Source organism: Ochlerotatus camptorhynchus, unplaced genomic scaffold, assembly GCF_037179485.1.
Source record: "Ochlerotatus camptorhynchus isolate MF236.1 unplaced genomic scaffold, CSIRO-AGI_Acam_v1.1 ptg000274l, whole genome shotgun sequence".
NCBI classification, from domain to species: domain Eukaryota; kingdom Metazoa; phylum Arthropoda; class Insecta; order Diptera; family Culicidae; genus Ochlerotatus; species Ochlerotatus camptorhynchus.
In genome coordinates, this window is record NW_027040763.1 from 365,878 (window position 1) to 393,558 (window position 27,681).

General features: G+C 37.7%; 1 protein-coding gene across 1 annotated transcript in view; it reads right to left on the reverse strand.

Annotated features, from left to right (window-relative positions):
* The window catches only part of LOC135705696 (putative uncharacterized protein DDB_G0288537), a 178,561-nt gene that overhangs the window by 132,461 nt on the left and 18,419 nt on the right, over positions 1-27,681 (reverse strand). The window contains exon 2 of the mRNA XM_065227497.1: positions 15,555-16,059. Within this exon, the coding sequence (XP_065083569.1) occupies positions 15,555-16,059 (505 nt within the window). The remainder of the gene's footprint in view (positions 1-15,554; positions 16,060-27,681) is intronic.

The window sequence follows — 27,681 nt, forward strand, 5'->3', positions numbered from 1 at the left end:
TTCGGTTTTGGATCGCCTGAGAACGAACGCCATGGCGCATGCATGGATCCTGGTCGCCATATTTTACGAAGACAACGATGACACGAAATCATATCATTAAGCTTTTAAAACGCGTCCGTTCCGTACGAACGGAACGGGACGGATCTTCTCTCATATCGCGTGATCAATAACCGAACGACTGATTCCGTCAATCAGTTCAGCAATTGCAGCAAAAATCAACACCAATTAGGGAGGTGCGAATCGCCTCTGCACCATCAGTCTGCGGTGCGGGCAAACCCTATGGTTAGTTAAACAAATTTTCGGAAAACTGTAATTTTCTACAGTTAAGCTACTTCACTTCTTACCGGGCCTTATTCAACTTTTCAACGGTTTGGTCGAGTGACGTGGGGGTAGATTTCGAACTTCACACCACTACCTAAAGGCGGCGTTGTTGATGCATTTGCTGGTTGATCAACGTAGGACTAGAAGCTTACTTACAACAACCATGCAGCGCAGCAGCCTACATCGAGCCAGCAGGTTGTGTAGAGCTGCATAACATGACCTTTAGATTGTACATTGCCATGCACTACTGAGTGGTGCAACCGTTGGTTCGGTTGGTTGGCGAGTAGCTGGAACAGTTGTTACAAGCAGCAGTGGAGGAGGAGGAGTTTGCATATCTACAAGTAACCCGACCGCTACTTAGCACTATTGCACAGTTTTCAAAGTGCCAGGGCTGATTTAGCGCAGCACCGGTTTTTTGTGTATAACCCATATAACAAAAAAAAACAATGTGAAACTAGTTGTTATCCGTTGCTGCCCGAGATCTGGGTGAGTTTGATATAGAGCGTAGGAGTGCAATTTGTCTCTCTGTACTCAGTGATCTAAAGCAACAGGTGGAGCTCTTCAATTTGATGCCACCATCTGGCTTCAACGTAGCCTAGTAGTGCAGGAAGGTGGGAAAATTTAAAGGTTGAATTAATTGAATCAAGTATTAAAATAATTGACCATCAAACCTGTCAAACAGAGCTACAAGGACAATCCTAATGCAACAAAAACCCTTCCGCGTGACAAGTTCAAGTTCCTGATCCAGTCAAATTTAGTTTCACAAAACGTGTGCATCGTAAAAAAAAAAAAAAAAGAAACGTAAAGTGGTTTTGAATACTACCCCATAAAATCACCCGTTCGAATCTCATGTCCAAGGAATCAAAGGAGTGCCGAGCGCACCTTAGTTAGACGCACTATGGCGATCGTCAATCGCAAAACCTAGAGCCCAGAGTGTCAATTCGAGCCGCGACGTGTTGGAAAACATAAATCGTGAGAATCATTATTCATTCGTTGACTTTGAAATTTCAAACTAACTGCTAAATAAAAAATAAAATACCCTAACCGCCCTGTGTTTACAACGCCCCCTAAACGTGTTCAAACGCGATCGATTCGATGCTTCAGGAAAGCACCCGTTTTTATTGCCCCTATTCGCCACATTTTAATGCTACCAAATTCAACTTAAAAAAAACACAAATCAATGGTCAAGTTCGACCGCCTGCTTAAGTGAATACGAACCTCGTTAGTTATTCCTCACAATTGAACAACGATGGGCGGTTCCAGCACGTCCTTCTGGCGGTGTTTACTTATGCACATTAATAACATTGCTCACTTAGTGAAAGTGCAAAGTGCAGCCTACGATATGCATACACGTTTAAGCGCATTAATTCGGTGCACGAAATATAACTCCCAGCCAAGGTTCCATACTGCTAAGCGCTATTACCCGCTAGTGGCTAGTTTTTGAGCAACACGAGCAAGGCGAGCGAACCGCGAAGGCCCAGAAAGAACAAAACAAAACTACGAACAGGTGCTATCGATTTCCAAATTGAAAAGTAGCTTAATTAAGTTTAATTTGATCTATCTAGCCACATTGGCGCCGCGCCGCCGTTTTCTGTGTGGTCACTATGCCCTCTCTTACCCAAGTGGCATCTTCATCATTAGGGGGCGCATCTAATTAACACATCGATTGGTTCTGATTCTGATCCGTTAGATGAGAGAAGGCAAAAGGGAAGAGTAACCCATCGCATCGAATTTCGAGTCTCGATTTCGTTGGAGTGAAATAATTTCTTAATCGATCGAGGAAGAAAGGATCTACAGTTATAGAAGAGTCCAATAAACCTTACACTCATACGCGAGATCGTGGATGGAGAAAAACATCTGCTTCTTTCTCGAAAGTAGGCAAACATGGTAAATCTGCAATACAGTCAGATCGATCTCCCATCGAGAGGAGGAACATAATTATCTCGTCTTCCGTTTTCCATTGGCTCATACTGAAACACAGACAGCGGGTGAATATTGGCGATCGCGCTCTCTGAAAAGGTAATATGTAGCAGCAGCTGGTAGCAATGATGCCAATATGGTAGTTTCTAATGGAGTACTCTACACTGATTAGCTCCTGCTGAAGTAGGAAAAAAAATAACTGCTGAGTGCGACTGAAGGTTATATTCTCCTCGTGTGCCTGCGATTGCATTAGCATATGAAATGGAAGCGCACTCGAACCGCAAAGTGGCACATCGACTTCCAGTGAAAAAGTGACGCATTTGAGGTTCCAAAGTTCACTTTGTAGATTCAACCGGCACGGTTACGAATCAGACCGTGTCAAGTGGCTATTTTCATGCACTTTACTCATCGAACGAGAAGAGATCTACTTCCATGTCCGGTTTTTAAGAATTGTCTCAACTTTTAGAATAACTATACGCATAAATTAAATTAAACAATGGTTTCTACCAATTCTTCTTCTTCTTCTTCTTTGCATTTCAAGCTTATTGCTCATAGCATATATTGCGTATAGCTTATTGTGTGCTCTCAACTTAGTGTTGTAGATGCACTTCCACACTTATTAATTAAGAGCTTTCGATGTCTGTACCATTTTTGGATTAGTATAATTGTGTGCCCAGGGAAGTCGAGAAATTTTTTAATGCGAAAAATTCCTAAACCGGACCGGGAATCGAACCCAGCCTCCTCCAGCATTTCCCCAATTCATAAGCAGCAAAGTATTGGAGGCACTCATTTTACAACACTTCTCTGAGGTCTATTACAGTCAATTCTTTCTAACTCGATATTAAAGGCACCATCGAAGTTAAATATGGAGAAATCGTGTAAGGGAGGCATCAAAGAGAAATCCCCGACAGACGTTTTGCTAAATCGGTGGTTAAAATTTTTCTAATGCTTAGGAAATTCTCAAGATCCCGGACTAAAATTACGTGCAATCCTATTATGAATATACTTTAACAACGTTCGATGTGGGATGAGGCTACGAAATAGTAATTCATCAACCATGAAGACACGTGATACCATGTTTCGATCCTCACGTGTTATCAATCAAACTAGGGGTAAGGAGGCCAGTGAATTTTCATTTTAAAATTCCCGGTTTTCCCCCCTCGGTTCAAATCTCTAAAATTTCCCGGTAGTATTCAGCATAGTCATAGAAGGTCAGTTACCCGAACTTTATAGGGTTGAATATGCCATTATACCGAATTTTAGAGTGGAACATTAAGATTAAATCAACTTTGATGCATTGCCCCGTAACGTGGGTAGATCACCTTTTCGTGGTACTACGGAATGTAGGATCTACCACCGATTCCTAGTCTAGACTACTTCAAACTAGGAGAATAGGATTTTTCGGTAACCAAAGGAACACATCTTAGTCCTTGTAACTCTTTATGTCTTGTTGATAGTGATAAGTCCTCTGGTTGCCTGAACCGAGGATGATCTTGAAACAAGGAAAAAATGAGTTAGTTAGTCTTCACCTATGTAATTCCTAATGTTCTATTCGTTGTTCTTTAGTTTGAAGTGGTTAAGACTAGGGTTCTGATGCATGGACATTATTGGTGTCATTGCTTATTTTTGTTGCTAAGGAATCCAATTTTGACTGACAAAGGGGCGCGGATAAATCTTTGATGTATTTTCGAAAAATACAAAAGCAGTTTTAATCGACACATCATTTGAGATTGCAAAAAGCTCGCTTCATTTGGTGTAAAATATCAAAAGGAATTGCATAATACGAGTTTTTTTTTTTCAATCTGAAATGATGCTTCGATAAAAACTGCTTTTGAATGTTTCGAAAATGCATCAAAATAAATTGAACCTTATATTAATAAATTGTTTTAAAAATCGAGAACTTGATTCAAAAATTTCGATTCAAGGAAATGTTTCAACACATCGTGATGCATCGTAATGTGTATTAACAGGAGCAAAAAAAATGTAACAAAATTTCCATGATTCTGATGCTTTGGCATAGTATTATGACATGTTTTCGAGATTTGTGACTTGAAATGTGAGATTTCAAAAAGATTGCAAGATGCTTGTTTCGAAAAAAAAAAATTATGGTCCCTGGAAAAATTTACTTAAGCTTTCGAAAAATGCGTAAGGTTATAATAATTTGCTCAATTATGAAATCATTTTGAAAATTCCAAAGAATTGCAGACTTATTTCTAACAAATTCAGAGGAAATCTTGGAAATCAATTCAACTGAGTTTTGATTAAAATCAAAATCCCAAAATTATTCTGAGAATAAGTCGTATGAAATGCAAAAGCCTAAGTGATGTGTGAATGTGAATTCCTGGGTAATTCTAAGGAGAATAGCTGAGGGCGACCCCGTCGTAGTGGTTAGCATCCATAACTCTCACGCCAAAGTCACGAGTTCAAATCTCACCCCCGGACAAGTCACGAATGACCCAAGAGTGTTAAAGCGTCTATAATAATTTAAAACAAAAAAAAAACAGAAAGAAGGAGAATAGCTGGTTTGAACACTCTGTAGTCTATACTAACAGAAATGTTGAAAAATTGGATAAAGTTAATATCCAAGACTCACAGGCATCGATATTTTTATATTCAAGATCTTAGAGTTAGAAGAAAACTGAATTTATTTAAAATATGGAATTGAGAAAAGCAATCGAAAAACACAATTTTTGAAAATTAACAAGAACTAAGATTTAAAAAAAAAATATGATTTTAGTATGGGAAATTTGTAAGGCTCTGCAGCTTTGAAGAATGTTAAGGGATCCAGCAATTTAGAAAGAAATTCAATAGAATTCTGAAGAGAATACTTGTGGAATTTTTTAATGAGAATTGAAAATGGATAAAAGTAATAATCCAACAAAAATGTTGAGAATAATAATTACAAATTCTGATAAATATCCTAAGGAAAGTCTGAGTTGAACTCCAATGAATTTCTGGGAAGAAGATAGAAAATGAGTTCCTAAATAGTTCTCAGAATAGGTTTTCAGATCGCAACAACAGTGGCGCCAGAGAACCAATAGACGGGGACTAGCAATCATGCTCAATGTGTAAATACTGGTTATCTAAAACAAGGCAATACCAGCGCCGGTCACGTCCAAATGCAAGAGAGGAATGGGTAGGAAAATGTTGTCGTAATACTTCCTTTAATGAAAGCCGAGAACACCTCTGCACTTTCACCAAAAATTACTGGGATGTTGGATGCAAGGGTTGGGATTGCAGCAGGATTCGTTTTGGTTAACGATATACTGAATTGATGTCCTAACGATTCAATATCGCGAAGGAGCTTGGGTTTGAACCCACGGTCTTCTGCTCAGTAAACAAAATCGGTCTGCACTAGGCCGCCGAGCTCCTTATATCCCAAAACAATTACAATCATGTTACCGTTCAACTTGTTGTTACTAGGTTTCGATCCCGGCGGCGATCTGACCGACGACAACAACAACTGCTTGAGAAGGATTTGAAATGGATTTCCAATCAACACGTCTTTTCTAAATCTCAAATATTACTTCTTTTACGTATCCGTCCTAGCGGCGCCGGTGGTGTAGTGGTAAGCGTGATTACCTCTCACCCCAGCAGGCCTGGGTTCAATCCCAGTCGGCGCCACCGGGATGTTCTGAGACATAACATCTCTGATCACACCTTCCTTCGGAAGGGAAATAAAGCCGTTGGTCCCCGGTTCATGAGTTAATGGGTCGATAGGTAGGGTCCAGATGTAGGAGCTACCTCCCTGGCGTCGGTAGCATTGGTGCTCAGCACGGAAAACAAGATCGACGGAAAACAAACCAAGGAAAAAAACGTATCCGTCCTTTCAACCGAATTTCATTACGCTTAGTATCATATTATTAAAGAAAGCCGATTTGAAGTATAACTCTATAATATGAAGGAGCTTGGGATTGAACCCATGATTTTCTGCTCAGTAAGCAAAATCGGTCACCACAGGGCCACCGAGCTCCTCATTTCACAAAACAATTACGACCAAGTTCCTGTTCAACTTGTTGCTACCAGATGTCGATCCCGGCAGCAATCTTAAAGACGACGATAAAACTACTCTTGAGAAGGATTTGTTATAAATTTCCGACCAACACGCTTTTCTTAAAACTCGAATATTATATCTTTTAAGTACTCGTTCCTCCAACCGAATTTCGCTTTAACTCATATTAACAAACAAATCCGATTTAGCGTTAGCGTCAGCGTTGTTACGGTATACTTCGTAGATTGGATACTAGGGCACTCATGTCTCTTTTGAAATTCTCAGTAAGACTGCTTTCAGGAATAATGCAGGGGAGTAACGACATGGTTTCCAATTTGAACAAGGATACCAAAAGCAAGACTGTCGCTATTCCCAGCCACGCCCATTTCTACCGTAGCTATGGATAGAGAAGGATGTTGTACTTACTTACCGAGAGGTCACCGACTTAGGGACATCCTTATTGGGTAGGGTACTAGGTAAAGATTCGCCTCAAGCTGGCGATACGACCAAAAGCATTTTTTTTGTATGTGTTGCTCATTCAATCTCTCGAATGCCGACAATAGAAAGAGTATATTAATTTTATGAGATCGCAATAAATTTTCAAATTATGTTACATAATTTAGATAACTATGTGATGATTAAATAAATGTTGAATGTCTTTAAAAGATTCAGAATTTTGTAATTTCTAGATAGACAATGATTTCTTTCGATGATTTCTAGAAAGTCAAGGCTGGCCTATGCAAATCAATATCACCATCGGGTAGAAGAAGACTTATACTAGCCGACGGTTATGTTGCTTTTCATGGGCGTGCCTTGAATTGTTAAAAATCATCGAGAGAAGCCATTGTTTACAAAAGCTGTTACGCCCTAATTCCAGCTCTATCTAGATTTATTTAAATTACATGTAAATTATTCGCAGGACACTAGGCCGAATTGATAGGTAGAGCAGAGAAACCCAATTAGAAAATAATGAGATATTTTGATTTATTTTTTTTAATTACTTTATTTGTACAGGCTCAATCTAATAAACATTACAGAGCCCAGTTATCATTTTCGCTATACATTATTAATGTCTTAAATCTAAAATTAAAGGATTTGAACCGATTACTCGCGATCTTCTCGAGGTTAGTGGATGACAATTTTATGGATCAGGAGAGGGAGAAGGAAATTTTGAATATAGCTTTATGATTCAAAAATTTCACTATTTCTAAAACATGTACAGGTATACCTTGATGTAACGTAACTGTCACTTTTGACTTCCCTGGTCAATACCTCGCTAATAACTTAAAAAATAATAATGAGATCTACGAAATAACATATTAATTTTCGGACTAAGACATTAAATGAGAAAATTTTTAAGATTGTAAGGTTAGGCCAGATTTTAACATTCTTTAACTGTGCGTTTGAGTTTTTAAAAGCTCTCAGATTTATAAGGCTATTGGACTTTAACAAAAATTTAAGAATTCTGAAACTTTGAAACATTGAATTATGATGAGTATGCAAAATAGAAGCATTCAAAAAATGTATGATAAACTACTATGGGGATTGTGAGTAGAATTGTAGAAGCAAATTTCGAAGCAATGCCTGACAGAATTATAAAATTATTGAGAGTAATTCTGAAAGTAAAAGTATTTCTCAAGACATTTTAGAATGACGGTTAACGTTTTTTACTACACTCGCTTCGTTGTCGTGCGCGTATTCTTACACTCATGCTCTACCGTCGTCTTTCGCACACAAGACAAACGGTAGAATAACATTCGAGCAAAAATAAAATTTCGTTCTAATTCCTCAAATTGGTGTAAATTAAACCATTTCTGATCAGAAATGTTATTACTAGGACATCATTGCTTGCTGTTTTCAGAATTCACACAGCATCAGCAGCTCATATTATGAGAAAAACTAAAATATATACATTCGTGACGGTCTTCGGCAACAGTGTCGTATGACACAGCCTGTCATATGACATTTTAGTTTGGTACTGTACTATGACAGCTTGTTTTGCAAGTGTTGGAGGCAAAGGCAGTCGATTATCACAGAAAATGTATCGACTACCGTGACCGTTTACAAGACTGCTCATGATAGTATGCGATAACTTACCCAAAATCGGTTTTCCAACAAAAACTTTAAATTTTGCGGGTGTTTGAACAATTTCAAATGTCATTTCTTGGTGTACTCGACTAGACTAACAACCTACAATAGATCACTTGAAAAGTTTTGAACTATTTCCTTATACGAATTTTAGAAGATGTTGCATACATTATGCCATCACGTTGATATTGCTTTTAAAATCGTCTGAGCCATGCTGATGTTCTGGATCATTCTGACGAATACTGGGACATGTCGAAGACATTGAGTCAATTTTTTTTTTCTGAAACTCAACCCCATCAACCGTTTTGCCACCAGAGCTCTAATTGGTCAATGTAAAAGCATCAATTGGCAAGACATTTTTCTACTCTGGACGCTTTCTATGGCCGTCATTGATTTCAATCCAGCTTGAAGGCATTCTTATGCGACCGATCAAAGCTCACACAGCTTTCCATCGTCTTCCTTCTTTTCGCGGAGAAATACTTCTCATCACCTCATTACCCACGTTTGACATTGGCGAACACTTTTTCAATTGACCGGCAATAATTCTTTCTACAGTCACCATCGCGCCGAAACGAACGGTTCAGGCGAAAAATCCCACTCCGAAGATCACCACTCGATGGAGAAAAGCCAATTACCGTACCACGGCTTGGTAGCCGCGGCTCCCAGCACAAACAGATCCATTATTAAATTTACACTTCGGCCACCTCTCTATTTAAGGTGCGCGTTTACTTTCAGTGAGTTTGTTTGTCGGCTGCTGCTGCTGCTGTGCGCGATAGAGAGATGGATCTTTAAAACTTGTCTCTGGTCGTGACCTCTGATTTTGAAGCGACTGTCGAAAATATGCAGCACTACCGCCACTGTGCCCGGAGGTGGATAATTGAAACTTAAGCGAATTTAAAAATTCAACACTTTCAACGTGCCCGCCGGATGGCTGTGATGACCGATGCGGCGCTGAACGGACGAGGGAGTCAGCTGACAACTTGTAGGTCAAAGCATCAAGATGCGAAAGTGGTGGCAAGGTCTCGGAAAGTGGGTTCCATCCGAAGACCGTCGTCATTTCCAGCCGTCCGAATAGTATGATTATAATCATTTTTCCCTACTGCTGCTACTGCTGTGGCGAGCGAGCGTCGTTGGCTTGGTTTGGCTATTGGCTGACTTTCTACGGTCCGGCACATGGGTTAAGGTAATATGATTTTAATTGTCTGACCTCTTGTAGCGCCGGTCCCACTACTTCTGCGGATTTGACATAGTTTGCGTTCGCTGCTTTTTTCGTCTGAGCTGGTGGTCTGATTTAGTTATGCAGTGGCGTGGTTAGTTTGTGGATTTTTTTTTGGACCTAATGACCTCCACGGTTTTTGAGGCGAATGCTGAATTGTTGACAGCACCTCATTTTATCTGTAAGCGAACAACAATGCTCTTGCTTGAGGTGGGCGATTTTGCTTCACTGATTTGTAGAATTTTTACTTAGTGTGAATTGAGAGATTGATTGTTGTGCTTCTTGAAAAATTCCACTAACCATACTGTGGACAGCGAATGTGACTTTCAAATTATTTCTTCATTCTAGCATTCGTAGGCGGATGCCAATTACCGTCGTCCATTGAACTCCACTGCTGTAATTTAACTCACGGATGCAAATATATAAATCATTTACCAAATCAATCAAACAAGACTCGTTCGCAACGCTTCAACGTTGGTTGTGTCAAGAATCGAAAACTGAAGCTAGGTAAACAAAAACAACAACAACAACGACAACAACGACAAACCCGCCCAAACATCTCACATCACATCTCAGTCGAAAGCAAGCAGACAAATTAATAAACACAACGCACTCGTGTTGACTTGGGCAAATATCGGCAGTTGGAAATCAACAAACACGGAATAAAAAGTGGATACGAAGAAAGCCGTCATCTACGAGGAATCTTCCGAAACACGGGTACGCACGGGTACTATAATAACAGGTTTCCAAGCAGGTCGATGAGTCACATCGGGGCTGCCGGCATTGTTGGTTGCTTGGAAGCAATTTGATATCAACTCAGATCGGGCATCAGTACAAACAGTATCGTTTTTTTTTTTTTTTTTTTGTGGCCGAAGGGCTCGTTTGTTTCGAGGCTGAGTCATCGAGAATGTGGAGGCAACAACATGCATGTTCTTGAATTCTGCGAATCTTGATCTTAGAATGACGAGAAGAAGTCGTTTGGCTGGTTGATGTATCCATGAGCTGGGATTTCGTACGTGGTATGAAGAACAGTAGGATTGCATTTCGAGCATTTTCCGGTACTGGACTGAACCAGTAAATGTCTTTTAGAAAAAGGTCGAGGAACTATAGACATTTTTCATGAGCCTGGATTTGAAGAATTTTGAATAAGATCTCGTATTAAGAAATAAGTTTGAAATCTCGAATTAAAAATAAAAATACAGCGATGGCTCCGCCTAGATACTGCTCCTACTTTATGATTAAATGAAATTGAAACATTGCAGATGCCATTTGCTGAAATGTGGATTCGGATCTAATGGAATTCAGCAAACTAGCATTAGGCCAAGTGAAATTCTACATAATGATCCATCGAGTTAAGGGTACAGCAAAGTCAGTTAACAAAATGAAAGCAAAGCGATCAGACTTATGATATCATTTTAAACTCCCATTATGCAGTCAAGAGTTTTTTTTTAACTAAAGCAACTGAACTTCAAGTTTGGGTGTTAACGTCTTATTGGAAATTTAATTTAAGTTCATGTGTCCCTAATTGTTTTTTTTTTTTGTTTTGTTCTACACCTTGTCCGGAGTGAGATTTGAACTCAAGTCTTTCAGCGTGAGAAGCATGAATGCTAAACATTAACGCCAGGCCCATATTCAGTTGAATTTTATGAATGCAAAATCCTTAATCAAATAGATGGGGGGGGGGGTTCTTATTGTCTACGGTCCATACAAATTTTCAACTATGTGTATGGGCGATTTTCTATGTAGAGTGAGGGAGGTCAAAATCTCTTAAAAACGGTTTATGAACAGCCTCTAATCTGCGAGCCGGTACAAGTTTCGGATTCACTACAACTTATCATGTTTCGTAAAACAGAAGAAAATACTGGTCTCTAAAACCGAAATTCCCGAAACAGTTCTTAGTCTGGCAAGCTATCTGCAGTTGTGGGCTGAGCAAAACTTTCGTTACTTACTTACTGCCAGCAAATTTAGCAGGAGGAGTGCCTATGGAAGAGACTACTGCCTTTTCTGGAGCAGCATGAAGTGGATTGCCTATTCTGTCCGGACTACTGCCACTACTCAAATTCCACCGAACAGTGGTACAGTGAAAATGGCATCACAGTAATTCCCAAGGTGATTAAGCCAGCCAATACACCGGAACTAAGGCCAATTGAGGAGTACTGGTCAATTGTAAAGCACATACTGAGGAAAAAGAATGGAACTGGAATTGACCTGGAGGATTTCAAGCGGAAATAGAATTTGGCAGTCAAACAAGTGGGAACAGGGCTCGTGCCGTGTACGAAGTTCGATCAATGACCTATGGTAAGAATGAAGGATGGAATAATGGCCTTACAATAAGCATAATACCTACTAATGTACAGCTGAAACATTGAACTATGAAAAATAATACGCAATTTAAAACAAACCCCAACAAGATCCTCGTGTCCGGATTTTTTCGTGTTCAACCTTTAAGGTTAGAAATTTTCGGAAGAGATTAGAAGAAATTTTCCAGAGAAAGACTTGGAAGCCATTTCCGGTAATCGTTGGAATCAACGTCCGATATAAATCGGAATCAACTTTCGGGATAAATCGGAAAGAAATATCCGGGGCAGTCTAAGATATTTCCAGAAGAAACAAGAAGGACTTCTGTTGGAAGGCGAAATAAATTCCGGAGGAAGTCTGAAAAACTTCGTGGGGAAATCTGAGTTTCCGGGGCAAGCTGAAAAAAACAATTGAAATTTGCAGGGAGGAAAGCGGTTGGAAAAATTATATTGTACAAGTTGAAACAAGTTTCCAAAAGAGGTCAGAAGAACCTTCTAGGCAAAATTGGAAGAAACTACTGTTAGAAATTCTGAAGGAAACTTCCAATAGAAACATGAAAATAAAAACTTCCGGAGAAAAAAACTTGAATTAAATTTTCGTGGAAAGTTCGACGAAGCTTCGAAGAAATTTTCGCAAGAAGTCGGGAGAAACTTCCTATCGAAGTCGGAAAATTTTTTTTTGGCGGATGTAATTTTCAGCAGAAATCGGATGAAGATTCTGGAGGGAGTCAGAAGAAACTTTCGGAGAAACTTTGATGCCACTTCCTGGGGAGGCCAGAAGGTATGTATCTTCCGGGGGAATCAGAAGAATTTTCCTGGAGAAATTGACAGAAACATCCGAAAAACAAACGGAGGAGCTTGAAAAATTATCCGGTTAAAGATGAAGGAAACTTTCAGATGGGAGTAATAAAGAAGAATAAACATCCGGAGAAAGTGGGAAGACGCTTCCTTGGGGTAGCCAGAAGGACTTCTGAAAAAAGTCGAAACAACCGGGTTAAATCGAAGGAATTTTTCGAGAGAAGTTGACACAAACTTGTGTGGGAAGATGGGAGAATCTTTCGGGCAAAGTCAGAAAAAACATCCGGGGGAGATCGAAAGTAATTTCCGGGAGGGACCAGAAGGACTGCTTGAAGAAATTTTCGGAGAAAGTCAGACAAAGTTTTGGTGGATGTCAGAAAAATACATCAGAGAACGAAATTTATGAAAATCTGAAGGAAGCTTTCAAAGGGAATCCAAACACATAAAGCAACCAATCATAAAGACAAAACGCTACCACGATAAACTCTCTCTCTCTCCCTCCGTAATATAGCTTGATCGGAGTTGTAGAAGTATGATGGTATATTGCTTGTCTGCTTTGTTGCAATATACACTGTTGATGACATAGCTTCATCGGAATCCCCACAAAATGAGAAGAAGTTACATCATTATTGCTTACCATTTCTGAAATAGCGGTATCGTTCGGCTCGATGATCGTTTGTCATTTTGTTATTTTGAGATATTTGTGATTCCTTGGTCAAGACTCCTTCGCATTAGCTTTGCGGAGCCAAAGTTCAATTTTTATTAAGTTGAGTTTCCTCAAATCTAATGTTAGTGGAACGAGGGCCGATTACTCACGCCTTGCTAGAGGTTAGAGGTAACAATGAGCACAAAGGTGTATTTGAAATCAAATCCGAGAGATTTTGATAGAATCTTCTGGGTGAAATCGAAAAAAAAAACTTCCTGGATAAGCCAGAAGAATTCCCAAAAAAAAAACTTCCAGGATAAGTTGGAAAAGTTTTGGAGGCAAGTTGGAACAAACTTCCAGAGAAATATCGGAGAATCTTTCGGGAGAAGAAAGAAGAAATAAATTTTCAGGAGAAGTCAGAAGAAACTTCTGGAGTAAATTTTCGGACACTTCCTAGGGACTTCTGGGCAATGTTGGCAGAATATTCCAAGGAGAATCGGAAGAATCATAGTTCCGGGAAAAGTTGGCCGGAACTCCCGCAAGACGACGGAAAAATCTTCTAGCTTAACTAAAAACAAACTTCGAGGAGGAGTCGAAAGACATTTTCAGCAGAAGGACTTTTTGAAATAAACTTGAACAATGTTGGAAAATAATATCCGAAGGAAGTTGAAAGAAATGTCCATGGACAGGTCAGAATAAATGTCCGGAAGGATCCAGAAAGACTTTTGGAAGCATCCGGGGAATATTTTGGTGGAAATTTCCGGTGATCAAAAGAATCTTCCAGACAAGTCGAAAAATACTTCCTGGCCAAGTTGAACGAAACTTGCGGGCGAAGTCGGAAGAAACTTCCGGAGAAAGTCAATAAACTACACACTTAGAAATACCTAATCTTACACGTGACGGAATCCATCTTTGACATAAAGGATGAGATGTAAAAAAACATATCATGTAAAATTATGTGCTCCGAGACTGAAAAATTCGAAAGTACGTTTGATTGAGCTGAATTTCACGTCTAATATCACTTAATTTTATGTCAAAATTGATGCTCGTATATGTCAGTCTCAGAACACCTAAATTTACATTAATTTTTCTAAGTGTGTATATACCAGCATTTCACTATTTTCACTCAAAGTTGCATGTGTTGTTCAGAATACACACCTGAATACACAATTCTTTTTAACACTTTGAATAGCTAGATTTTTATAATCTGAGCTGGAGGTCGAACAACTATTTATTGATTTAAGAAAGAAATGGAAAGAGGTTTGAGCAATTTTAGCAACACTCGCTTTTCAACTTTTTTGTGTAGTGAAAGGATTTTAGTAAAATTAGTGACATATTGCAGATTATTATGACTCAAAATGAGCAAAATTTCAAATAGTTTGGTTCATTGTATTAAAAAAAATATTTACTGAGATAAGGGCAATTTTCTAAAATAGCTCTAACTTCTAACACACTCAACTAAATATGTCCAAACTTTATCGATAACCAATAAACGTGTGATGAGCCAGCAAAAAATCAAAAATCTATTTTTTTTTAAATTGTGCTCGTAGAGCTGTTTTTCTAAAGCTTAAGGGCAGCTCAATTTTGAGATTCACTGTAGCAAGTCTTATACTGCCTATAATCTCATACCAGTCCCATATGGAAAAAGTAGGCATTGAGAAAATGACAGTCGAAGTTAGTGTGATTCCCATGTAAATTTAAGAAATCATAGTAAAATTATTAATAAGTTTTCAAGATAAAATCAGTTGCTTTGAAGCTTGCATGTTATGTTATATCAGCGAAAAATATGGCAACTCGAAAAGCAGAAATCCAACTTCTCCTTTGAACGATTGAATTTGAGGATGCGACTGATATGCAATTAATTTGCTTGATAGGACAAGGCAGTATAATAGGAGTCAACAAACAAAAATCAAGTTTTTTTTTTTTGGCAACTTGCTGTTTTTTTTCAGGTGGGATTGATATGCTTTTAATGACAGTATAGCGAACATGATTTTTTTCCTGACTAATTTTTTAATCATACAAAAATCCTTACAAGATGATTTTGTATGCCCAATATAAAGGCGGAAATCAACTTAATTCATAAAATAAATTAACGAAAATTTTATAAATTAATTGGAAAGGTTTCCAACAACTATTCTACAGAATATGTATATGAGGTTATTTACTATACCTAGATAAAAACAATAAAACCTATCCGGTAGATTCTTCACATAAATCTTTGGATAAAACAAACAAATTTGCACAATGCCCAGAAAAATTACGTAAAACCCAACTCACCATTTCTCTCCGCAGGATCGCCAGCTGGGTATCTAGATTGGTAGGCTTCCGAATGCTGCTCCCACCATTGCCACCGCCACTGCTGGAACCACTGTTTGGTGTTGCCACGATACTGTTGCCACTGCTGACGGTACTGACCGGCGAATGGCCATGCTGCGAAACCAACGAGGCCATACTGACACTCTGCAGATTGATCCCGATCGGGATAAACGGATTCGTCGGGTGGTGATTCAGGGATGGAGGAAGCTGATGCTGCTGTTGCTGCTGCTGTAGCAGCAATTGCTGAGAAGGTGGAGGTGGTGGTTGATGCTGTGGCGGATGCAGATGGTGCTGCTGATGAGATGACTGATGATGGTGTTGCTGCAGCTGATGGTGCTGCTGCTGATGCTGCTGTTGCTGCTGCTGGAGGTGGTGCAGTTGGTGAGCTTGGAGCTGGTGACCTGCTAGATCGAAACCACTAAGACTCTTCGGTAGCGGGGGCAGTCCCGGCAGGGACATCGTGATGCTGCAAAAAAAGGGGAACGGAAAAAGAGTGTGTAATTAATCTAATGATCAGATTGAATGGTCCAAATAGTTTTAAACTGTTTCAGCTTCGAAATTGTATCTTTTTACGAGTCATTTCATACCCAACAAAGACCCCGAACGAAGAAGGCCTATTTCTCCCCACAATTCACAACGATAATAACCAATCGCAATCATAGAGATCCCGCTAGGCAGATATTTGACCCGGCAGCCGCCGCCATACCTCTCCGAAAGAAAAGAGCAATAAAACGTTCCACTTTCCTCCCCATTAAACGCCACGAATGACTTGTAATTAAATCGACAAACAATTCCGCCTCTCTTTAAATTACAAAACAGTTTTCACACAAGAGTGCGGAAGCCGAAGAAAGGTGCTTACAGAGACCTTTTTTCCAATCCGCACCCATTTCTCCTCCTGCGTTGTCGGATCGAGTGCGAGCATCTTCAGAATGCGAACATCCCGTCGTCGAAACGACGGCAGCAGCAGCAGCCGGGCAAAGATGCTTCAACCCGAAGTGACCCACATTCCACATTTCTTCCCGATACAGAGCGAGTGCAATGCTCTTGAACTTTGCTTAAGCGGCTCTTCAGTTCACGGTTGAATGAACGACCCTACTAGAATCGTTCACCACGATTCAACCTTCCTTACGTCATTCGCTCTCTTCAATCAATCTCGATTTGGCAAATGTGTAGGTACTTCGATCGTACAGCCAGTAACAGCAACAAACGTGCAAGTACCCAAGTATGTTGAAATGCGCGTATCGAAACGAGAGGGAAAAAATCGTGTATCGATTGGGAAGCCGGCGAAACTTTGAGCATCATGTGGCCTCTGTGTCCAAAGACCTCTGAAAACATGAACGCACATGAAGAAATTAATAATACCAGTCTGCCGATCAGTCAGCCAGTCAGTCAGTCAGTCAGTCAGTGGAGTTTATCGTTATACAATTTAATTTCTTTATATCGATTGTTGCCAATGGCTCCGTTGTTAGACTCGGTTAGTTATGCTTGTGGTGGGTATTTTGACGCCTATTTAATGGCTAAACTGATGGTAATAGCTGTTTTTAACACACATTTTGTACGGATGATTAGACGAAGGGGTGGTTAATGCAGAAAATGGTATTTAAGTTTTATGAAGCATTTAGGAGCGAGTATGTCTGCTGGTTTTCCCATAGGCAAATGGATGGATAGTTGGTAGGCAATTTCAACCATTTCATTCTATAGTTATTAGTTACAAGCTAGACACAATTTGAGTTCGGAATGGAATCAAATTTAATGCAGCAGAACGTAGGGCTTTTAAATACTTTTCAGTTTTGAAATTCTAGCACTTGTTGGATCAAGCACTAGCTGCACTGCAAAATGCTATACCTTGCGAACGAAATACGTGTAACTGTCAAACATACGCAATAAAGAAGCGAAGAAATTATAAAACCAAACTAACCTGGTACACAATGATCACCTAAATTACTATTATTTTATTTTTATTTTATTTTTATTTTTATTTTTATTTAATACATCCATCTGACAATAAGTCTTAATGAACCAGAAGCCATAACAAATACTAAATGTATCTGGAGTTAATAATACGTCTCTGGAATTGAGCAGCAGATTCCCCAAACTCGAACAACTCTTCAACTGTAGAAAACGTGCGAATCATACTCGTAGCAGGTTCATGTTGTCCAAAAGAAGAGCGGTGTGAGTCTTGATGCAATAGGAACGTTGAGCGTAGAAATCTGCTTGGCGCACGAAAGTTCAAGCAAGAGAGTAAGGAAAAGTTCGCTGCAAAATAATCACGGCAGTGGCACATAAAAAAATGCTACTTTTCCCAACACATTCTTCATCATCGACAAAAAATATGGTCAACTCGGTATCGTTGACTTAAAGTTTAAAGTTTGACTGCACTCACCAACAATGGGTGACAGAGCAAAACACAGAGTGGCCACTAAATTTAAGAAATTAAATTCCCAGTTTTTTTTTTCCTGGGTGCCAATTTTATATAAACAGCTAAATATGGTAATAAAAAGAATACCAGCATGATTGATTTCAGCAATTGATGTTACTGAAAAAAAGCAACGGATTTTATTTTAAATATAGAAATTAGACCACCCTCTTTTGTGTAACAAAATAAATGTTCAGAATTTTGTAAAATTATGTTACATAATATAGATCATTTTTTGAAGTTTGAAATTTGAAATGAGACTTATATCAGAATTTTGAAATTTATTAAGCTGCATGTAAATTACACTCGTCGACAAAATTGAAACTTTTGTTGTGCCCTTCGACCAATTGCTTTGAATTTAATAGAATTGGCCTCGCTGAATCATGGAAATTCATTTGCTTTCGCTGGTTTGCCAAGTTGCATTTCAGCTCCTTCCTTTGAAAGACGAGCATGGATTCCATACGTGATGGTAGATTTTGTTTAGCACCCAGAATTGTTGAGAGAACCCGGTTTAAATGTTGTTTAAATTTAAATGTCCTGCTTAGTTGAATTTCGGCTCCGCCCTCTACAGAATCTATACGTGATGGCAGGTTTGCAATTGCTCATTACAGCTAAAATGCTACAATGATAATTTCTATTTGTAAGAAGCAAGAAGAGGTGATAAAGTTTGTGTATGACATATAAAATTGGTCAATTTTGCTTTCAGAAGGTCACAACTAGCGATTTTATGATCGCTGATTGCTCGCTCATCGCGTTGTTCATCGTTACAGCTAATCGCTAGTTGTGACCTTCTGAAAGCAAAATTGACAAATTTTTATATGTCATACACAAACTTTACCACCTCTTCTTGCATCTTACAAATAAAAATTATCATTATAGTATCTCATTGTTGCATAATTACGAAAAATAGCATTTTAGCTGTAATGAACAATTGCAAGCCTGCGTGATGGTAGACCTTACAGAATCTATATGTGATGGTATATTATTTTCAAGCACGCACAATAGATATAACGGGTGTTCAATAAAAAATGAGAATTTTTTCAGTCATATAGCAAGTAAAAAAAATGTTTTTTCAACGAATTCAGTATTTTTTATTAAAAACATAATTTATTCTTCAAAAAAAAACCTCAATAAATATTGGATGCCCTGGTCAACCGTACGACGCAACTTAGTCGAGATGTTCTCACAAGAGCGCTGGACGGCACTGAAATCATTCTCATTTTTTATTGAACACCCGTTAAAATCTTATTCTTTACACTAGTCAGATCACTTAATTATAAAAAAAATGTGATAAAAAGTTTGTTGACAGAGTTAATAGTCCGAACGATTTTTTTTTATTTCTTTGAAATTTCAGGGTGGCAAGAATTTTTTTTTATTTAAAAATTCCAGGTTTTTTTTCCGTTTGGTTAAAAACTAAAAAAATCTGGTTTTACAATTTATGCTATTGGAAAATAATTATTTTATTAATAATTATCTAAATTAATTATAATTGATTAAGTTAATAATTAAATTTAAAGTGATTCCTTGTGGCATCACTTTTTTGGATTACACTTAGCAATTTCACGAGCTAAAAAAATAAGGTTTTTGTAAATACACATACAGCTAAAACCACTTCTTACTGTTTGCAGCAAAGAGGTAAGTAATGTCTGAAATGTACAGAACTAAACCACTCTTAAATCTAGAGATTAATGTTCTTGAAATTGCGAATTGTGATATTAAAAAGAACTCTACAAAGAAACACATTAATGGTTCTATCAATTTGATTGGAAATTCATTTTTTATTATTATTATAGTCACTTTAACACTCTTGGGTCATTCGTGACTTGTCCAGGGTTGAGATTTGAACTCGTGACTTTGGCGTGAGAAGTATGGATGTTACGCCGGAATCGCCCCCGGAAATTCGTTTAAATTTTCCGATTTTTTTAATAATAAAAATTCTATTAGATTTAGCTTTGTTATAACAAAAATGATCTTATTTAAGCAGCGCGCCGGTTTGAGTTTGGAACCGAGTAAGCACAATTTTGATCAAAAAATTATTTAAAAGTCAGACTTTTTAAAGATTTTATGAACAACCCTGGTCTATTAAGCTTGTCAAACCACTGCAATATATTGAGCTTCCTTAAATTTGGATGATTCTGTATAACTATATTTATACAGCATTTATGTATAAATTATTACAAGTTCTTAAAATCTCGCCATTAAGCCAATTTTGAAGTTATAAAATACATGCAAATATTAGACACAATGAGGACCAGTAACGGCACTCAAGTAGAATTGGAAGGCATTAAAAATTGCACCCTTACTTTAAACTATTAGTGTTATTGTGTTTATGAAAGTGGTGAAAATGATTGCAAAGCAGTTTTGGCAGAAAAAAGCATTTCAACCGATTTTGGATAAATCCATTATTGGTCAATACATTTACTCAAGCGAGCAGCGAAATAGCTATCGTTGGAAGCTAAGAAATCATAGAACAAGTGTTGATTCTACGAAGCAGATGACTGTACATATACTCAAAATTGACAGCAGTTGAACGAATTAGACAAGAAACTGAAAGAATGTGAAAAATGTTTTCTCCGAGTGCAAACTCGAAAATAATAGATTAAAGCCTGAACGATATAAAATTACCATCTGATTTAGTATCGAAATCATCGAGAAATCGTTTATGGCTTCGATTACTCCCATATGGATTGTTTTAATCTGCTTAAAGATAGATAAAATCGTTTGAAAATTATTAATTTACTCTACCAAATAAAAGTACTTGCAAAAATGGTACATGGTAGACGTTTTCAGTCTCCGCAATCAGGCACGGTAAGCTTAGCTGTCACTTTTTGCTGGATTCTGCCATTGGCTGAAGGGCGTAGCTATAATTATCGGAAAAATAGATCCAAATGATCCGAGATAGAAAATTAAAATAGAGATAAATGCGCAATACGTCTACTAAACTTAGGTATAAATTATTCATCTTGCAGCAAATTTTTATAACTTTATAGAAGATTTTCAGCCTAAAGGCTGGTTTGCTTCCGAAATGATTAGTTTTGATTTCGTTATTAAAATAAACAATGATATACGATTTGGTAAAAACTGCACCTATGGTAAATTCAGAAGCTATTTAAATCATAGAAACCAGATTTCCTAGTACATTTATCAAATTTCCGACTTATTCCCGGTTTTCCTCGATGAAAATAAAATCCCTACTTCTTCCCGGTTTTCCAGTTTGTCTTGGTTCACTTCCCACGCTGAAATGTGTATTCTCAATACAAATGTAATGAAAACTGTCACTGAATAGCTTAAAATTAAAGGATTGGGAAGTATCAAAATTATTGAGATTTAATATGGGAAATGACTCTAATGTTGGCCTATGGATATAAGATTGAACGCATCGCTAAAAATCTGCTATTTATCAATTTTATTTAGATAAACGATAGATACTAATGGATATTTTGGTCGCTTTGAAAATTTATTCGCTTGCTGAATTTATGTATGGGCCCAAATTAGGGGCATTTAGGCCGACATTACATCCATTTCCCCTAGTTAGTTTTTTTAATAGTAAACGTGGGACGAAAAACTACACCGAAAATTTTGCAAAATCGTACATACACTTTGTTCTAAGAAACTTTTTTTTTTAACTGGTGTGTAACGTCATTTAGAAGAGCTAAAATAAAAAAAAAATATTTCACTTGACACAATTGCAAAATTTATACTGGTGTTCTGGTTATATTGATAGATGTATAAAAAATGCATTTTAGACCTCATGTGAATTGCTGCCTCAAATACATTGTTTGTTTATTTTTTATATGTTGCTTATAAGCAGAGTTTCACTTCCGAAGAAAGCACCAAGATTATTGTTTGCTTTCTTAGAGAGACTTTCAGCCTTGGGCTGGTTCGTCTCTTCTCGCATCAAGCTAAGTAGACAAATAAAATAGTTGTGACTGAAAATATGTTTCTTTTTATATAAACAGAACAGTCCTTACTTAAACTCTTCAATTTTTCTTAGAACAATGCGTCATCTGGACAATACAAATGATTATTTTTGATTGCTGCTGACATATTGTCAAAAAATGCTTTCCTTCGAAATTTATGTATGGGCCCAATTATAGGGACTTTAACCCTACATTAGGGACATTAACCATAGCTTAAACAATTCTTTGTAGAATTTCAAGCTAGTTCGAAGATAGTTTCAAATGAATGCCTAAGAGCATTCATACGCAATTTGAGGGAATTTCAAGGAGTTGATGATGATGATGATAAGAAACTACCACTGACTGTATTTATTTATTTATTTCGTCAAGTTGCATACAATGTTTATAATGTTTTACTTACACGCTATGCATTATTTCTATTTCCTCGTAGTCGAGTTTAAAATTGGTCTTTGGACATCATGATATCAATTTTTTCGCAATTTATGTTATACAGGCGCATCATTCGATTGGTGGGACAATTTGTTCTGCATGTGTTTTCATAGAATACTTTTCGAGTTCTAAGAGGACCCATAAAAATTTAGTTGAGAGAGTATTGCTGCAGATTCAACTGCAGACAACTGTCGATAGACTGTAGGACTATCCTCGATTCGACTTGATCAAGTTTAATAGCCTCTAATTGTACTCAACCTGCCATTGAATAAAGGGCCAAAACGGTTTGGATGAATCCGTAGGAAACATCGTCCACGTGCATTCACGGTATAAAGGAGAATCTCCTCACAACAACAGGGTCATACAACCAGTCAAAACACAGGCCATCCAACAGGAGAATGCCCCAATGAGTGGGGAAAAGAGCCCACCCTTTATTCACGAAATTTTTCAAGGAGTTTCCTCAGAGTATTCTTCCAGGAGATTCGGTTAAACTTCCAAGGGAATTCTAAGGAAAGTTGCAAGATAATTCAAATCAAACTCCAAGAGATCCTCTCGACGGCATTTTGAGAAGAATTTGAAGGAAAATCTGAGAATTATTTCAACGGAATTCTGAGGTGATATCCATGGAAATTTTGGTAGAATACTATACTAAACTCTAAATTGCATACCACGAGATTTCCGTGGAATATTCTCAGCTAATTGTAAAGAAAGTTTTAGCGAGAAAATAAAACAATTATTTTAAATTATTAAGAATTTTTCTTTTTTATGGCTTTCTCAGTCTAGGGTAATCCAAACGGTCAAACTCATATACTGAGAAAGACATGAAAAATAAATCTCCCTAAATACCAGTCGAACAACATATTAAATTATTAAGAATTCGAAGATAATGTAGCGTAAATTTCATTAGTCTTCTGGAGGAATTTCGTTTAGTGTTCTGCACAAAATTCCAATAATGTTATGGAGAAAATTTCTAGAAATACCAGATCGAATTAAACTATTATTTAAGGGAATCCTGAAATTATAAGAAATTCTAAAGATATTTCGGAATGATCTTAAGGAAATCCTTGAGATATTTGCAAGAGAAGTTTCAAAGAAATAATTTATTAATCCCTAACATTCAATTTTTTTTCAAAATCCTGACACACGAATTCAAGATCCAGCAACAAAAACAAAAATTCACAAGATTCTGAAAAAATGCTTGCGAACAAATTTCAAGATGCAGGTTTTAGAAAACTGTACAAGATATAAAGGGACTAGAAATTTCAAAAAAAGTGAAACAGTAAGAAATGTTAGATCTCAAACTTCGAAAAACCCTCTATGGATTATCTTCCATTCCAATATCCAAGAATTTGATAAATGTTCTGGATTCTGTGATGTGAAAAGCATTGAACGTTCAAAAATTAAAAAATATTCAAAATGCCAGACTCTGAGACATTGCTATTTTACATAGATCTCAGACGTAATTGTTGGTATCATGTACTATGGAGCAGTGAAAAAAATCCGCTCTTGAAAAAATATTCAAGAATTTACTAGGAGAAACATTGGAGATATCAAACTTGGAATACTTATTAACAGATTAGCTACAAACAAATATTTTAAGATTCCAATCCAATTCCGGGTTCTTCCCTGGATGTTTTATATTCGCGGTTAATTTACGGGTCTCCCGGTTTTTCCGGTTCACTTGCCACTCTGAAAACAGTGAAAAATTCTTCTATCAATACAATGACTAACCGTGGTGATTTGTCGGCTATAACTTGATGATACCCTTCCCTGAAAATGAAGCTTCCAAATGATGTAAATTACAGGCCGCTATTGACCTCCTATTGACATTCACAAGCCCCGCATGGCATCAAACAATCGTCAGTAAGCATAATTCAGCTAACATCCGTGGCAACAATTTGAAAACCAAACGAATAATTTTCCATTTAACCCCTTAGCATTCATAAGGTCACCGGAGGTATCCGAATCTTTCTCGTAGGGGTCGTAATTAAAATAATGGGTCTCTCACACCGCCACAATTAGGTTTCAACACTCGATAATTCTACTTACAAGAGAGACCACCACTGACTGTCAGGGTCATGATCTTCACACTTTCGAATCTAGAAATGGAACCGAGCTACTACTACTTCGCACCTGTTTCACAAGTACATCTGAAGATTTCCAATCATTAGCACATGCACCCGATGTCAGGGTTTCTTCTCGCGGCACCAAAAATGGAGTTTTATTTTAGAAAGCATCATTAGCATCCACCATTATGGGAAAGAACTAGCCAGATCCATCGATCAAAGTGCTTTTCCGTCGCAGTATTTAGTCCACAAGCGATGCGATTTAACAAGACCTTGATATGCGTATACGCAGCGGCTTGTTAAAGCAGCTCTACTGGCACCAATTTACAATCACGGAATTACCTGCAAAAACTGGTGGCGATTGGCGGCGGCACGGAACCGACAACCGCACAGGCAAAAAAGCATACCCGGGTTCAATCCGGTCAAAACGGCTTAAAAAGACGGAAAATAGATCAAATTATATAGACGCCGGACCGTTTCTCGGTGGATTAATTGGGGCTCCCCCGATATTATTTTATAAAAGCTGACCCGCTAGAGCCGTCAGTTTGTGTCCTGTCAATAATATGTGGCAACAATTTTGGATCATTACAAAAAATTATCTCTTCGAATCATACAGTTCAATGTCAGCTGAAAACGTGCATTCGGTCGTCGGCGTAGAACGGGAGGTGGATTTAATTTTGCTTCAGAGCAATAAAAGTCAGTTAATAGTGCCGCTGGTGTATGCATATGGACAGTCAGTGGTTCGTTCGTAACGGTGGTTTACTGGTCGTAAATTAGGTGAATTAAAAGCGGGCTATTCAAATTACGAAAAAATGAGATTGTTAGATTTACGGATATTCATCAGCTCATTCCTATTCTAATGAGTTTGGTCGCAGGTAGCGATTATACTCGACGAAGGAGAATGGTAGGATTTCATCAATTATCTTTGCGGAACCTGAAATCAGGAATTGGCTGATTATAAAGAATTACTCACATAGGTGAGCTTAAATTAAATAAATTTGAATTATAGTTTATTTTGAGCAGCATTCATAACTCAAACATTACAAGAAGTTATTGTCCGCAAGAATTAAAAATGAGCTATGAAATAAACATTGCTCCTTCATTTCCTAAGAAGGTAACGAACTGGTGTAAGGTCAATACATCGTTTGAAAAATGTATGTAAATTTCTACGATTATGCGGCGCGGGGCATCCCGCGTAGAAACTGACCGCACTGTATATTGTGTGGCCTAGGGAAGGAGATAAATTTTAACTAAACTTGAACAACAGAAACTAGAACTCATGAGTAAATTCAGTTCCAAATTTCAGATCAGTCTAAATGTCATTACGACGGAATTTATTTGTTTTTTTTTTAAAGTTAAGAGCATTTGTTCAATGAAATTTTTAATTTACTGATAATCATAGAACATATTTGTTTAAGGTGATTCCTTGTTGAGTCCACAAATGGCTGTACATGCACTTCCACTTAGAATTTTCAATTACACACATCTCGGAAATTACCTGTCACCTGAAATTGCTACTTTATGTATGTTGCAGTACAGCCAACGGGGAGTAACAGTTTCACTGTGGTACGAAGCGTGGAAGCTGATATTTGTGCACCTACAGTTTCGAAGTGGTAACGAGAATAAGGATCTCACAGCGAAAAACCACAGAATAGTTTTAAACCGATGCATTGTTCATGTAAATGGTTGTTCAATAGATCTTTCCAACAATTGATACAACTTTTTTTTTAATTGTAGAGGATTAAGTGTGTTTAAGTAAAATCAGAAGGTATTGAGATTGACACTCTTACTTTAAATTATTATTTATACTGTATCGACGACATTCGTGCAAACAATTTAACACATTTTGAGCGAATAAGAGAGAATGCAATTATGGGCAAATTCATTAACTGTGATGAGCAGCAAAATAGTCATGCTTGGATGCTAAAAGATAGCTGAAGAAGTGTTCATTCCACCAAGCACCAGAGCAGTATATAGACTCGAAAATGATAGCAGTAGAACGAAACAGGCAAGAAACTGAAAGAATATGAAATACACTCTCAATGAGTGCAAACTCGAAAATGGCACATTGAAGACTTAATGATATACATAAAATCAGCAAGTAAGGTTCAGATTCTGCCCATTTGGATTAATTTTATTTGCTTAAAAATTGTATCTACTTGTCTCCATATCGATACCCATATCACACTTAAGTTTAATGCTAGGAAGCAAATGATTCATTCTTTCTACCAAGTTATTGATAATAAATGTACTTGAAATGATTCAGCAATTAGTCACGGCATACTCAGCTGTCAATTTTAGTTTTATTCTGTGATCAATGAATCACGTCACTATCGTCGCCAAACTATACGTCCGATTGATTCGGAAAAGAACATGAAAATAACAATAAATAAATACAACATATTTCCCTTATAAACCCTTACGTAGGGTATTTTTTTTTTCATCTTGTTGCAAATTTGTTGTTGTTTTAGTTGGAGCGAAAGGATTAGTTTTGAATAACATCGAATTTATTAAAAAAAATGTGCCACCTATGTGAAATTCAGAAATTATTGCAACCAGATTATTTTCATAGAGGGTTTTTCAAATCCTCCACTTTTTTCCAGTTTTTCCTAGTGGAAACAAAATCCCGAATTTTTCTCGATTTTCCAGGATTCCTGGTTGACTTGCCAAGTGTTTCTGGTTAATTGACATGGTCATGTGGTACTCGGTCATAGCGAGAATTTGTATGTACCACTTCAATACTGTTACGCATTTGACCACAAACGTTTGGCTGCTGGGTACATTATCAAAGAGCTTTGGGGATGATGTGGCTGGCAGCAAGGTGAGCGAACGTTCTATTAAAATTAACTGGTGGATGGTGGAACTGAAAAGCAATGCTGGGCTATTAGGGTGTTCAACAGGGATGAGGCTGGCGAGCTGTATGTTGTTAGGAACGAGGGTGACGCGCTTGACATAGATGGCCCACAGCGGCTCACGACGAGCAACTGAATCCGATCAGTAGCGGTTTGGCATCTATCTCCTTCTTCGGTGAATCGAGGGCTCTTGAGGGCAGGCTTGTTAGTTAGCGGCTTTCGAGGAGCCTTTCGTTGTGTACTGGAGAAAACCACTACCCTCCACACGTGGTGATAGAATAAATACCGTTTGGTGAGACCGGATGGGATTCAATTTTGAAATCTGTGTTAGGGAAAGCGCTTTTCGCAGGCAATCGATGATAATTTTAATTATCATAGCAACAGTTGCACATTCGTGCAATTTTC